The following is a 13,977-nucleotide window of genomic DNA, read 5'->3' on the forward strand; positions in this document are numbered from 1 at the left end:
GACTACCATCACTCGGGCCAGCTAGCGCCTCCGCGTCCCTGCCGCTGGCGGGGGGGGGGCTCAGCAGCTGCCATCCTGCTGGCCAACTCACTCATCCTGAGCCTATCACGCAGAGGGATGAATTCCTCCTCATCATCCTCCTCCTCCTCCTCATTCTCCATGAACACACCCTCATCCTCCTCCAACAGAAAATCCTCATAATATCCGTAGCCGTACTCATGCTCAAACCCATCACCCCCATCTTCCTCACTGTCCTGCTCCTCGCTCTCGCTGTCCTGCTCCTTGCCCTTGTTGTCCTGCTCCTCGCCCTCAGTGGTCTCCTCCACAACCACTTTGGCCACCATCCCCTCCTCGGGAGAGGCAGTCGGGGGCTGCCGCTGCTCCGGCTCGGGGGCCGGGGGTGGAGACGAGGGCGGCATTGCTGCCGGGTGTAGCAGGGAGGTTCCGGTAACCAGCCCGGCCTCAGACTCCGAGTCGTCGAAGATGACGTCGAAGCAGCGCGACGCTGCCACGGCTGCGCACCCTGCCGCGTACCCTGCCGCGCCGCCCAGGCAACTGAATCCCCAGCGCTGCGGCGCCCGTTGAAGCAACCTCGGCCCAGCTCCTATTGGCCCAAACCCGCCGGCAATACGATGCTCTCGGTCGGGCCCATCACAGCCCTCCGCTCGCGTCCCCGCGTCCCCGCGGAAGGATCTGGCCAACCACAATGGCGCCGCTCGCGGCCTGGCCGCCCGGCGGAAGGCTCGGACCGGCCACTGCGCTCTGCAACCTCCCAGCGGAAGGAGAAGAGCAGCGGCGGGGGGGGGGGGGGGGGGGGGGGGGGAATGGCTGCGCTGCGGCGCCTGTGTGAGTGCGGGGGTAGCTGCCGCTTCACCCCTCCGCGGGGTGGGCAGGGGTCCGGCTGGGGCGGAGGCAGCGAGTGGGGAGGGGGCGCCCTGGGGGAGGTTACTGCTGGTAGCTGGGCGTCGGGGCCTTGACTTTTACCTCAGGTGGGGGCTGGGCGAGGGCCCGAGCGCTACCCCTGCGCGGGGCCTTCGTGCGGGAAGGGGCCTCGGTGGGGGCCGGGGTGCCGCGGGCCAGATCCCTGGGTCCCCCTTGCACTGGAGAGCCGCCAGGGACGAGGCCCGCACCGCGTCTCGGCGCTGCCGCTGGGTCGCGGTCGCGGCGGAAAATTCGGCCTGGGGCAAGCAGGGTTCATGTGCGCGCGGTGGCGATCACGCACCCGGCGGTGCTGCTCTCCCTTGCACTGTGCAGTGGGCAGGAGGCTGTTAAAATCCCCTTTTTTAATCTAGAAGTGGTAAAGACAAATATCCTCGTGGCTTTTTTTTTTTTTTTTTTTTTTTTCCCCGCGGGGCATCAAATCCTTGAAGATTTTTCCACTGATTTCCAATGTGACTTAAGTCAAGTTATGAGCTCTCTGTCCCAGTTTGCTCTAGACAGCTGGTTTTGCCCATGTCTGATGCTTTGAGGTTCGTTTTTTCTCTAGCAGACTTCTTTCATGCAGCACAAACTATAACCCTGGAATCAAGCTGTTGAAGGTTTGTTTTGACAAAAGGGAATTGGACTATAATTTTGTACAATTTGTGTATACGAAACTGTAGTTATCGTTCATCTTTTCCTGCTTCCCTGTATTTTTTCAAGTCTCAGAGCCTTTTTTTTACTTACCCATTAAGCTCTTGAAGTTAATGTTTCCTTGTAGAGCAATTATCCTTTTCGCAACAGTATTTCTAGCTCTCTGAGTATCTCTGGTAATTTAAGTGCTATTAAGTGAATGCAGTGGTTTTATTCAGGTTAAGGCAACATGAATGTGATGATCGCCACTGTTGCATACTAACCTGCTGCTTAGGGGCTCAATAGAGGGAGGCAGAAAAATTGGATTTGCTACTAACTGCATGAAAGGAGGTACTGAAGAGATTGATTTATTTTTTTAAGAAGAGCTAATTATATCTCAGTCATTTTTAACAGAAGTTCATGAGAGGCTCAGATTTGTTGATAAGAAAACCAGTGTTTTCTGTTACTGTCTTTTGTATAAGGAAGGAGTTTGTGATGTGGATGATATTTATGTTTCAGAGAAAATCAGTGTCTGTAACAACTGATTTTTTTTTTTCTTTCTCCTTGACTTGTCCTGATTGTAACTCAAGAATTTGCAGAAAATGCTTTTATTAGTATGTTCAGAATAGCAATTATATATATATAAAATATCATAGAATGGTTTGGGTTGGAAGGGACCCTAAAGATCACCCCGTTCCCCCCCTGCCCTGGGCAAGGACACCTTCCACTAGCCCAGGGTGCTCCAAGCCCCGTCCAGCCTGGCCTTGGGCACTGCCAGGGATGGGGCATCCACAGCTGCTCTGGGCAACCTGTTCCAGTGCCTCACCCCTCTCCTAGTGAAGAATCTCTTTCTAGTATCTAACCTACATCTCCCCTCTTTCAGTTTAAAGCCGTTCCCCCGTGTCCTATCACTACATGCCCTTGTAACAAGTCCCCGTGAACTTTCTTGCTGGCCCCTTTAGGCACTGGAAGGCTGTTCTAAGGTCTCCCCAGATCCGTCTCTTCTCCAGGCTGAACAACGCCAACTCTCTCAGCCTGTCTTCCTAGGAGAGGTGCTCCAGCCCTCTGAGCAAACCTCCTCTGGACTTGCTCCAACAGGTCCATGTCCTCTCCTATGTTGGGGGCCCCAGAGCTGAATGCAGTACTGCACAGGGCGGGTCTCACAAGAGCAGAGCAGGGAAGGAGGATCACCTGCTTGCCTTACTGGCCATGCTTCTTTTTATGCAGCCCAGGATTTGGTTGGTTTGCTGGGCTGCAAACACACATTGCTGGGTCATGCTGAACTTCTCATCAACCAACACCCACAAATCTTTTTCAAGACTGCTCTCAATCCGTTCTCTGCCCAGCTTGTAAATGTGCTTGGGGTTGCCCCAGCCAACATGCAGGACCTTGCACGTGGCCTTGTTGTGCTTCATGAGGTTTGCAGGGGCCCACCTTTTAAGCCTGCCAAGGTCCCTCTGGATGGCAAGCCTTCCTTTGAGCGTGTCAGCTGCACCACAGCTTCGTGTCATCGTCAGGCTTGCTAGGGGTGCACTCAATCCCAGTGCCCGTGTTGCCGACACAGACGCTAAACAGCACTGGTCCGAACAGCGACCTCCGCTTGGACATTGAGCTGTTGACTGCAACTCTCGGGTACAACTGTCCAGCCTATTCCTTACCCACCAAGTGGACAACCTGTCAAATCCAAGTCACTCCAGTTAAGAGACAAAGATGTCATGCGGGACCAGTGTCAAAAGCTTTGCACAAATTCATTAGTAGCTCTCACTTTGTCCACCAGTGCTGTAACCCCTGTCACAGAAGGCCACCACATTTGTCGGGCATGATTTGCCCTGAGTGAATCCATGTGTTCTGTCATCAATCATCATCTTATTTTCCATGTGCCTTAGCACAGTTTCCAGGAGGATCTGCTCCATGATCTTGCCAGGCACAGAGGTGAGGCTGACCAGCCTGTAGTTCCTCAGGGCTTTCTTCTTCCCTCTTTAAAAATGAGGGTTCTGTTCCCCTTTTCCTGTCAGTGGGAACTTCACTGGACTGCCACGCCTCCTCAAGCACGATGGACAGTGGCTTAGCCGCTTCATCTGCCAGTTCCCTCTGGACCCATGGATGCATCTCATCAGGTCTCGTGGACTTGTGCACCTTCAGATTCTGTAGATGGTCTTGAACCTGATCTTTTACAGTGGGTGGTTCTGTATTCTCCCCGTCCCTGCTTTTGCCTTCTGTTACTTGGGCTGTGGGGCTGCAGCATTTGCCTGTGAAGACTGAGGCAAAAAAGTCATTGAGTACCTTGGCCTTCTCCATGTCCTGGGTAACCAGGTTTCCCATTTCCTTCCAGAGAGGGCCTGCATTTTCCCATCTCCCTTTTGTCACTGATGTACCTATATGTTGGGGTCTGCAAGTGGGTCTGTAGACAAGTTATTTTACTTCAAAGACTTAGCCGTGTACCTTTCAAGACAGCCACAAATTGTCAGGTATGTAAACAGGGTGTGAAGAATCGGAACTTAGAACCGCAGCATACGGGCACCTACAGCAACAGCAAATAGCAAGCAAGAAGGACACAAAAACCTATCAGGATCTAACACCTGCACTGTCTAAGATATATAAATAGTTTGTATAAACAATAAAGGCCATTTTTTTCCGAACCCAGCCACACAGACATAGTGTTTCTTTTCAGTCCGCCTCGACTTGCATCACCACATTTGGTGACCCCGACGTGCCTATATGATCCCAGTAGTAGCGCAGCGAGCGGCTGCAAGATCCCGGGAGAAAGTGACACCGGTAAGGTGAGCCACCAGGGACAACATGGGGAGTAAGTTATCTGAAGAAGATACCATGGTGCTATCAATGTGGAATTTAGTATTAGAGAAGTGTGGAATTACTTTAGGTGGGCTTCAGTTAAAAGATATATTATTGTGGGCGAAAACACATGGAGCGGAAATGTCCCCAGCAACTGCTCTTAGTGTGTGGACCTGGGACAATTTAGGATCAACACTGTCAGAAGCTCTGGAAAAAGGGGACAAAGAGGCATCCGGGTTTTTGCCTACACGGGGACTGCTTAGACATGTTGTAGGGGGCTTCAGGAACCCGCAAGATGCAAATGGGGGCTTGCAAAATCAGCAAAATGCAAATGGGGGCTTGAAAAATCAGCAAACTGCGACTGGGGGCTTGCCAAATCTGCAGAATGTGAGTGGAGACTTGCAGAGCCCACAAGACGTGAGTGGGAGCTTAAAAAGTCAGCAAAATGGGAGTGGGGGCTTGCAAAGTCGGCAAGATGCAAGTGGGGGCTTAAATATTCAGCAAAATGCAAATGAGGGTATATCCTGCAAACCTCCCCTGTATCCCCCTGAATACAGGCAAGAGGATGAGGGGGTGGGGGAGGGGGAGAGTCCATGTCCCTTTACCAGGCGCCCCTCCCCAATGCCCCAAATCCCCTCAATCTCTCCAGCTGCATCGACTTATACTTAATACCAATTCCGAGTATGACAAACAGAAACATCAGTGGACCGATCTCAGCCCCCCTGACTCCCTCCAACATTTGTGCCAGCCCACACGCCTTCCCCCCTCGGCTCCGGCCCTGCCTGCGCAGGATGGAAATGCTGAAAACCCGGATTCGGGTCCAGCTGTGACAACGTTATCAGTCACAGGCAATGAAGAAGGTGGAGGTGGTAAAAATCCAGTTTCCAGCGGTACAGTAATGACGCACGACCCTCGGCGATTTTGGCAGGCTATAAGAGATGGGGCATTAAAAGATGGGAACTGGGATTTAGTAGAACAGATAGGCGGGCTGCTCCTTGATCTTCCTACGCCTTCCACGAGTGCACCGCACGCATATCCTGTTGTATTGGGAGATGCGGCTGCTGGTAATCCTCACGTTCACACACCATTTGCTTAGAAAGTAGTACAGGACTTGCAAAAAACTGTTTCGCAGTACAGGGTGACTGTGTTCTGTCACGCGGAAAAGCTGTCTATAATCTACTGTATTACAGTGGTTGAAATGTATTTTGCTGTTAAAAAAAAAAATTGTTGAATTGTACGGAACAGACAGTGGGTTGTTTTGACATTGATAATGTGCAGTTTTGGCCTTGCTTTGAATGATGTGCAGCTGAGATCCTGCAGCAAAGAGTTAAATAACTTTAAGGGAGTATGAGTAGAAACTAGGATGAGATAGAAGCATGTGAACGAGTAGTTTTAACCTATGACCTTTTAAATAACAAAGTCTGCACAGCGTGTGTATTTTTAGCTGGGGGTACAAATTGGTGTGAGTCTATTAAGAAAGTGGCACTAACTTAAAAAAAAAAAAACAAAACCAAACAAAAAACCAACCAAACAAAAAAAAAAAAAACAACCAAAAAGAGGGAATGAATGGAATGACCCCAGAGGCATGATTAGAGAAAGCATGAAGGTGTCAGAACGCATGAAAGACCCTCGTACCGGGCATTGGTCGGCACCGCATGAATTGTTAACCTGGGGGAGAGGTTATGCTTGTGTTTCTACAGATGAAGGTCCGCGATGGATACCTGCTCGCTGTGTGCAGCCTGAGCTTAGTGTGCTGGATCGTGGGAGCGCTGCTGCCGCCAGTCAACCCAACAATGATGTGTGGCCTCCTTACTGAACCAGTCCTTGTTTGGTGTGCCCTTCCTTGAAACTGACTTGCAAACATTGTTGCAAAAAAGTGAATGTATACAGAGAATGAAAAATCTTACTGAAAGTCTTGATATTTTCGATAATTAAGACCTCTGTATAATGTTAACCCAAAAGAAGTCAATATTGTTTGCACTCTGAATGTCGATACCTTGTTTGTTAGGCAGTTAAGAATGTGAGTCAAATTTGCCACCATTATATACAGAACAGAGCAACTATTGGTTTTTGTTGTTGGCTCAAGGACATGGCTGTGAGGGTTTTGATGGTATGTGCTGCGTGGATTTTAGGTGCCCCATTGCAGCAACATGTTACCAAAATCTGAGAAAATGTCAGCTTTTTTGGCATCAGTTCACTCAATTGGCAGTATTGTTTGTTTGCTATTGCCTTGGTTGCCATCATGTTTGCAAGGGCCCTGCAGAACATGGCAAACCTGGTACTAGCTGTTCAAAAACAAAAAGGGGGAATTGTTGGGGTCTGCAAGTGGGTCTGTAGACAAGTTATTTTACTTCAAAGACTTAGCCCTGTACCTTTAAGACAGCCACAAATTGTCAGGTATGTAAACAGGGTGTGAAGAATCGAACTTAGAACCGCAGCATACGGACACCTACAGCAACAGCAAATAGCAAGCAAGAAGAAGGACACAAAAACCTATCAGGATCTAACACCTGCACTGTCTAAGATATATAAATAGTTTGTATAAACAATAAAGGCCATTTTTGTCCGAACCCAGCCATGCAGACATAGTGTTTCTTTTCAGTCCGCCTCGACTTGCGTCACCACACCTATAGAAGCTTTTCTTGTTGCCCTTGATATACCTGGCCAAATTTAATTCTGTCGGGGCTTTAGCTTTCCTAACCTGAACCCTGGCTGATGGGGCAATTTCTTTGTATTCTTCCCAGGCTACCTGTGCATGCTTCCACCCTCTGTAGGCTTCCTTTTTATGTTTGTCCAGGAGCTCATTGTTCATCCATGCAGGCCTGCTGGTGGTTTTGCCTGATTTTCTCTTTGCTGGGATGCATTGCTCCTGAGCTTGGAGGAGGTGATCCTTGAATATTAACCAGCTTTCTTGGGCACCTCTTCCCTCCAGGACTTGGTACTCTTCCAAGCAGATCCCTGAAGAGGCCTAAGTCTGCCCTCCTGAAGTCGAGGGTAGCAAGCTGGCTGTGCATCCTCCTTGCTGTCCTAAGGATCTTGAACTCGACCATTTCATGGTCACTGCAGCTTGAGCTTCACATTCGCCACCAGCCCCTCCTTGCTGGTGAGAACAAGGTACAGTATAGCACCTCTCCTCATTGGCTCCTCTGTCACTTGGGGAAGGAAGTTACCATCAACACATTCTGGGAACCACCATGAGGACTATTCTGAGAAAAGATACACTGTTTGGGAGAAAGGTTTGTTTGTGGTTAGCTTGGCTCTCATAGAAGTAGAAAAAAGCGTACAACAACCCATTATATTGAGAGGCCCATTTAAAGTTATAAAACCAGTCACTACTGGGACCCTTCCTCTGACAGGGTGGCCCAGAAAGCCTCAGTACGAAAGTGGTATGCTGAGATTGAACACTATTGTAACACTTTCTCTGTATCTGAAGGTGCTTTAAAAAAACCTAGCTATAAAAGAAGTTGAGAGCCTGGATGAGGGCCAAGATAAACCTGTCTCAGTCATTCAGGTGGCCCCTCCTTTTCCCTGTGAACAGTCAGTTAGTTTGGTTTACTGATGCTTCTGCCAAAAGAGAAGGAAAAGTGTGGAAATACCGAGCAGTAGCGCTCCGTACCTCTTCCAATGAGCAAATTATAACAGAGGGAGAGGGTAGTGCACAAGTTGGTGAATTAATTGCAGTATGAAGCATTTTTCAACATGAAGCACAAACTACTTCTCCTGTTTACATTTATACTGATTCTTATGCTGGGTTTAAGGGATGTACCGAATGGCTTCCTTCCTGGGAGCAAAATGAATGGCAGGTTAATAGGATTCCAGTGTGGCAAAATGAAAAATGGTGAGACATCTTAAGTATTGCCAGCCAAGGGAACTTTGCTGTACGTTGGGTAGCTTCCCGTCAGATAGAAGGGGGGTCAGCGGGAGAATGGAATAACTGGGCTGAAGAGTTAGCAAGGCTAGCTCCTGTACAGAAGGACCAGATTTCAGAAGACGGGGAACACCTGTTAAAATGGTTACATGTAAAATGCAAACACACAGGAGCTAAAGATCGGTACCGTGAAGCCCTTGCCCGAGGCTGGCCCGTCACCAGAGAAATGCGTAAAACCTGTATATCAGCCTGTGAACAATGTCGAAGAAGACTTGAAAGGCACCCTTTAGAGGATGACCCTCTGCATTTGAGGGAGGGTAAAGGCTTGTGGAATGCCTGGCAGGTGGATTATCTTGGCCCCTTTAAGAGATTGGGAGGAAAACATTTTGTGCTGGTGGGAGTGGAAATAACATCAGGACTAGTCCAAGTAGAAGCCTTTAACAGGGCTTTAGAGGGAGAACACTTTGAAAGCACTGCGTGAATGGTTTGGAACTGTTCCAAAGCCACAAGAAATACAATCTGATAACGGTTCTCGCTTTACCGCCAGAACTGTACAGGATTGGGCACGAAGCGAAGGGATTAAATGGGTGTTTCATACCCCCTATTATCCGCAAGCTAATGGAACTGTAGGAAGGGCCAACGGTCTCTTAAAACGACTTTTGAAACCTCATGAGGGAAATTGGGATGTCCGCTTGTGGGAAGCTGTTAAAGGTGTAAAAGATAGATGGGGGGTAAACAGATGCCCCAAAATAACTGCTTTTTGCCCAACGGCTCCTTCTTTGATTCCCTCATTAAAGGGACCAAATGATTTAAAGAACCCAGCTCACTTCTCAGGACAACCCGTTCTGGTGGCACTTCCTACTGTGGGAAACGTACCGCTGGTACTGAAAACCCCATTGAATGCATGTGCTTGAGACACCTCCGATGCCCTGGGAAAAGAACATAAGATAAATACCTGCTGGATAATCCCATCATTTTAACCCTTTTTGCCTCAGGGAGGCAAGCTCTGTTGTTTTATTTTTACAGGAGAACTCCGAGGGACACTGAGAACATGAACTATGAATAAATGAAAATTCATAGCCCTAAATTTTAAAATGACTAATAGTTAAATTGGACTGTTAGATGCACTTGGTATAATCCAAAATAACCTTTCTTTGGCTCTTAGTTGTATCCAGGCCCAATTATGGATACAATCAGTGGCTGCCTCAATTATTAGAGAAGGTGAAGGAGGCACTTTTCCCACTGAAATTTGGAAAATAGTTGGGACAGTGCCACTGACTTTGAGAGGAAACTCCAATCCTGGTGGAATTTGGTAAACTTTACTTATAACCCCACCACAAACATTGCCAGCGCTTTTGTATTGACAATATCCCATGCATCAATAAATGTAACCTACCCCATTATTGCCTTAGGGTTGAATCACAACGGAACCATACTCTATCCTTTTGAGCATAGAGTATGGGCCCAAAAGGGGGATGAGAAATGGCAAACTGTAGATTTGGAATCTTGTATCATGCGGGAACAACAAGGATTTGTCTGTGAAGGCAACACAATCAGAGCTCAGGACATTTGTTTAGACGCTACACAGAAAATCTGTCATTTTGAAATTCGTCCTGACGATAACCCTGAAACAGTGCTTGTATATATTGGCAAAGGTTGTGCATGTTTGAGAACTGCTTGTAATTCTGTATCTGTAGATAAGGTGATTGTAGATACTAAGAATCATTCAAATTTTTGTATTTACATCACTGGATGTGACTTCTCCTATTTAGCCCCAGTCATATCTCACCAGCTGTTGAAGTCTAATTATACACTGATTCATGAATTGCAGCCTGTACCCATTGGAAGGAATCTCACCTTGGTAAAACAACTGTTATAGCATCAAGACTTGATCAAGATTCTGGAAAAGGTTAGAGAAAACGGACAGAAAACCTTGATAACTGTCCATCACAATGTGGAAGAAATACACCGTCTCTTGAGAAGAGTGAGAAAAGATGCAGAACATGGATGGTGGAACACACTTTTTGGATGGTCACCGACTGCTACTGGCATCTTGAACAAGTTGTGTCACCCTATTGTTGTCCTTTTGATATTGGTCTTGATCAGTCTTGTTTTGTCAATGATATTGTATGCCTTAAATTGGAGAATGGTAAAGCAATTGACATATCTGACATCTGTAATCAATGCACATACCTTGTTGAATATCCCCTCCAATGTGGACATCCCTAAATCTACTGACACAAGGAAAATTGTATAAGACCTAAACAGATTTATGTTTAGTCATTTTTATGAATATCATTTGATTATTGTAAATTGTTTGAGATAAAGATGATTATTTTCCCCTTCTTTTCCTGTCTGTCATTTTCCTTTCCCCTTTTTACTTTCCCTGTCCTCTTTTACCCCTCTTAGAGGATTATATCGCTGCCACATGGTCCTGATAACAATGTTGAGCCACGGGGTGGTGTAAGAGTCGGTCTAAAGAGAACAATATTGTCTCAACATTGCCAACACAGACCTGGAGGTGGAATGTGGTCCTCATGGACACCAAGACACAAAGACCCTGGGAAGGAGAACTGCACAGTACGAGGAGTACTGTGCCGCTCCCTGCCACCTGGGATTGAAGGGAACAACTACAATAAGGCCACGTAACAGCTGTCCAGAAGATGGATCACAACCGTGGTCATAACAACGAACCAGAAAACAATACAAAAACACGCCTCCTGTCTGAAGCTACGCGCCTCTAAGGAAAACCGCGCCTCGGGCACCCCTCTTTGGACATGCGTGATAACCTGGCTCGAGAAGGCAAAGGCTGGCAACAATCCATGGACCAGAGGAGGAGCAGGGTGTGTTGCTTGGCATAAAAAGATGCCTTCTTAGCAACTGAGCTTTGGAGATCTTCCCCACCAAGGATCACGACGATCAGAAGGACCGGTGGGACGCTGCCTGGACCTGGGACCATAGGGACGCCTTGGACCCGTGGTGGTAGCTCTAATCCTCTTTCCTTTCCTTTTTACTTTACCTTTTATTCACTTTGTCTTTCTACCTATCGCACGCCGCTTTACGGGGAAACAATAAAATTGTGCTGTTTAATTGAAGCATAACCCCTTGGCATGGTCGCCTTGATTTTTGGGCTTCGAGGTCATAATAAATGAACCATCATGAGTCCACTGCGTGGACCGTGACAATGCCGTACACACTGAAAATGGGGTATGAGAACCGAGAAACAGAGAATTTCCAACAGGAAAAGGGAGCACCTGCAGGGCTGAATTCAAGACCAGGGGACTGGATAGCTGTCACTGATGCTGTCACCACCACAGGCTACAGCTGTTTGCATCCCATCACGCTGCCCTCCGGTAAAGGTGGCTGCAGCATTTCCAAGGGCACCAGCGGTCCCCTCCCTCCCCATCCCACCCTGCCACAAGGCTGCTAGAGAGTGCACAGAGCTCTGGCGTTTGGGGGCTGCATCCAGCAGGATCGAGATACACAGCCCAGTCCTCAAAATACAAGAAGGTGCAGAAAAGTTGTGCCCCTTGCACAGAGGTTGCTCCATTTGGTCATGAGCTGTCCTGGATGATGATTTCCTCCTACGAATGCCTGAGCAAGGATCCAGCTGCAGTCCTGTTGCCGGGTAGGAGGATGAGGGGAGCAGGGTAAAAGCATCCCACACAAATTACTCCAGTTCCAGAGGTCACTGCTCTATTCCCTCCCTCCAACAACAGACGGTATCTGCAGCCACAGCCTCCACACCCGTGAAACCAGCTTCCATCAAGCACAACACAGACATTATTACCACAGGTTACTAATGTGGGGTCTCCACAGCACTGATCAGGTGCCAGACAGAAAAGCTGCCCCATGCATTGATGCTCTCCCAGATGTGCCATCCCAGGTATTTCACCTCCCAGCATCCGAACGGGCAGCTCACAGCTCCAACATTTCCAGTACAATCTATCAGTCAGGCTCCAGGCACAAGGGAAAGGGGAAAGCAGTATTTAATAGCATTTGTATTTGGCTCTGTCTCTCACAGAGAGACAATTAAGGCTATTAAATAAACCAATTTATCTTTCTGGGAGCATTCCCCTGGTTAAAGCTAATGCTGAGGAAAAAACATTAGACAGGCCAAAACAATTCATGCTGGGAAGCACGAGGCAGAAGCTCTTGCTGACTGAAATTAAAGCATCGCTGTGCCACACAGGTTAAAAGGAGGACCATGAACTCTCTCATAAATACTGATTTTCTTTACATTAGGGAAAACACTTACACACCCTTGTCAGTTAAAACTGAGCAGGAGAGAGAATAGATAACCAAGATATTTTCTTCCTGGTTTTAATTCCTTTTTGGGGGCTAAGTGATTATTTTCCTCATAAAAGTTAAGACATTTGAAATTACTTTCTACCCCAAACTGAATGGAAAGCTGGACTGCTGAGATCTCTCATGAAGTGGAAAACGAGACATTAAGGAGTCCTGGATAAAAAAGGCTGAAACTGAAGGTTTCTTTTCAATAGAAAAATAATATTCTGCTAAATCCAAACCCCTTTTGCTTCTGATGAAGCAACAGGAAGAAAAGCTTTAAAAAGTTATCGTCCTAATGAATCTTTACCATGGAAAATATCAGTGGAACCATATTTTTCAATTAAAAAAGCCTCTTTACTCTGACATTTCTCATCTGTTTTATAAAGGGGCTCTGGAGAAGGTTGAGATTTTGGAGGAGGAATGTGAATTGATGATTAACCTGGCAGGAGGGCCGCAAACTGTGAATCTTGGAGCTGGAGAGTAGCACTCGAACAGGGCAATTGTGTCATCTTTACATCACTTGTAGGTAGGGAGTGTGGCAAGAAGACTAGTATGAGACACGGGGAGTGCTCTGTTTAAGGGATTTCCGTGTAACTTCAGGAAGGATTTCAGACTGAAGTAACATTGATAGCATGGTTGGTAGCTGTGGGAGAGATGCTTGTCTTTCTGAAGTTAGTCTTACTAGCTACAGTTTTAGCTTATTATCTTTTGGAATTTTTAATCCACCTTTACCAGAAAGAGGGGAAAAAAAAAAGAAAAAAAAAAAAAAGAAGATACCTTGCATACAGGCTGCTGCAAAACAAAGAGCACTTGTACTACACTCTGACAGCCAAGCACCCATGCGTTTCCCTCATGGACAGTATATTACTTCATACCTATAAATAATGCAACAGAGCTGTCTGGAAAGAACTAGCCCATGGTTATTCTGTTATTTGGTGCACACAGAGCTGAGACCTGGGCTCATTAACCTAGGCAACCCAAGAAGGTTATGCAAAATGTTGGCACAGCCCAGCCACTGCCATGACGTGGCCAAAGGAGAGGTGGCAGGAGGATTTGGGCAGGTTACGTGTCCTGCCGCTGAGAGCTTGGACTGATAACAGTGAGCACTGGAGCAGAGCAAGGCTGAAGTGTGGGTCAAAGGGGCAGGACATCTAATTTATGATGCATGAACTGTTATTGCCAAAGTGCCATGTTGTTCAGCTTGTCTATTTTTCCCTGCAGGAAGCATGCCCATCACAGCAGCACCACGCAGGCTGCTGAGCAGCCCTGGGGCAGTTCAGGGAGACGTCCACTCTGCTTCAAAGCTATTTTATCACTCCACACATGTCATGCATAACATCAAATCCAACAGCTCCTCACCCTAAGTGACTGCTCCCAGGGGCTCCTTTCCTTCCAGCCTCCTCTCTCCTGCAGTTTCCTTCTCATTTCCTTGCATAAAGCCTCCAGAACCCTCCCTGCCTGGTGCTCTGTAGCCC

General features: G+C 47.5%; 1 protein-coding gene and 1 long non-coding RNA gene across 2 annotated transcripts; one reads left to right on the forward strand and one right to left on the reverse strand.

Moving 5' to 3' along the window:
- Window positions 1-8: 8 nt before the first annotated feature.
- Window positions 9-786, reverse strand: LOC121081092 (proline-, glutamic acid- and leucine-rich protein 1-like). The gene is made up of 2 exons (XM_040579788.1): window positions 763-786; window positions 9-721 (listed from the first exon to the last, which is right to left on the reverse strand). The coding sequence occupies exon 2, from the start codon at window positions 417-419 to the stop codon at window positions 9-11; it is 411 nt and encodes a 136-aa protein (XP_040435722.1). The 5' UTR covers window positions 420-721; window positions 763-786.
- Window positions 787-2,727: 1,941 nt separating this feature from the next.
- On the forward strand, window positions 2,728-9,762 carry LOC121081099. Its single transcript, XR_005825583.1, has 2 exons — window positions 2,728-4,019; window positions 7,277-9,762. It is a non-coding gene; the product is annotated as an uncharacterized LOC121081099 (long non-coding RNA).
- The last annotated feature ends 4,215 nt before the right edge of the window (window positions 9,763-13,977 follow it).

Source organism: Falco naumanni, chromosome 1 (genome assembly GCF_017639655.2).
Source record: "Falco naumanni isolate bFalNau1 chromosome 1, bFalNau1.pat, whole genome shotgun sequence".
Classification (NCBI taxonomy): Eukaryota; Metazoa; Chordata; class Aves; order Falconiformes; family Falconidae; genus Falco; species Falco naumanni.

Coding starts and splice junctions, on each gene's coding strand:
- LOC121081092 (XM_040579788.1), bottom strand. CDS start 419: ATGCCGCCCTCGTCTCCACCCCCGGCCCCCGAGCCGGAGCAGCGGCAG.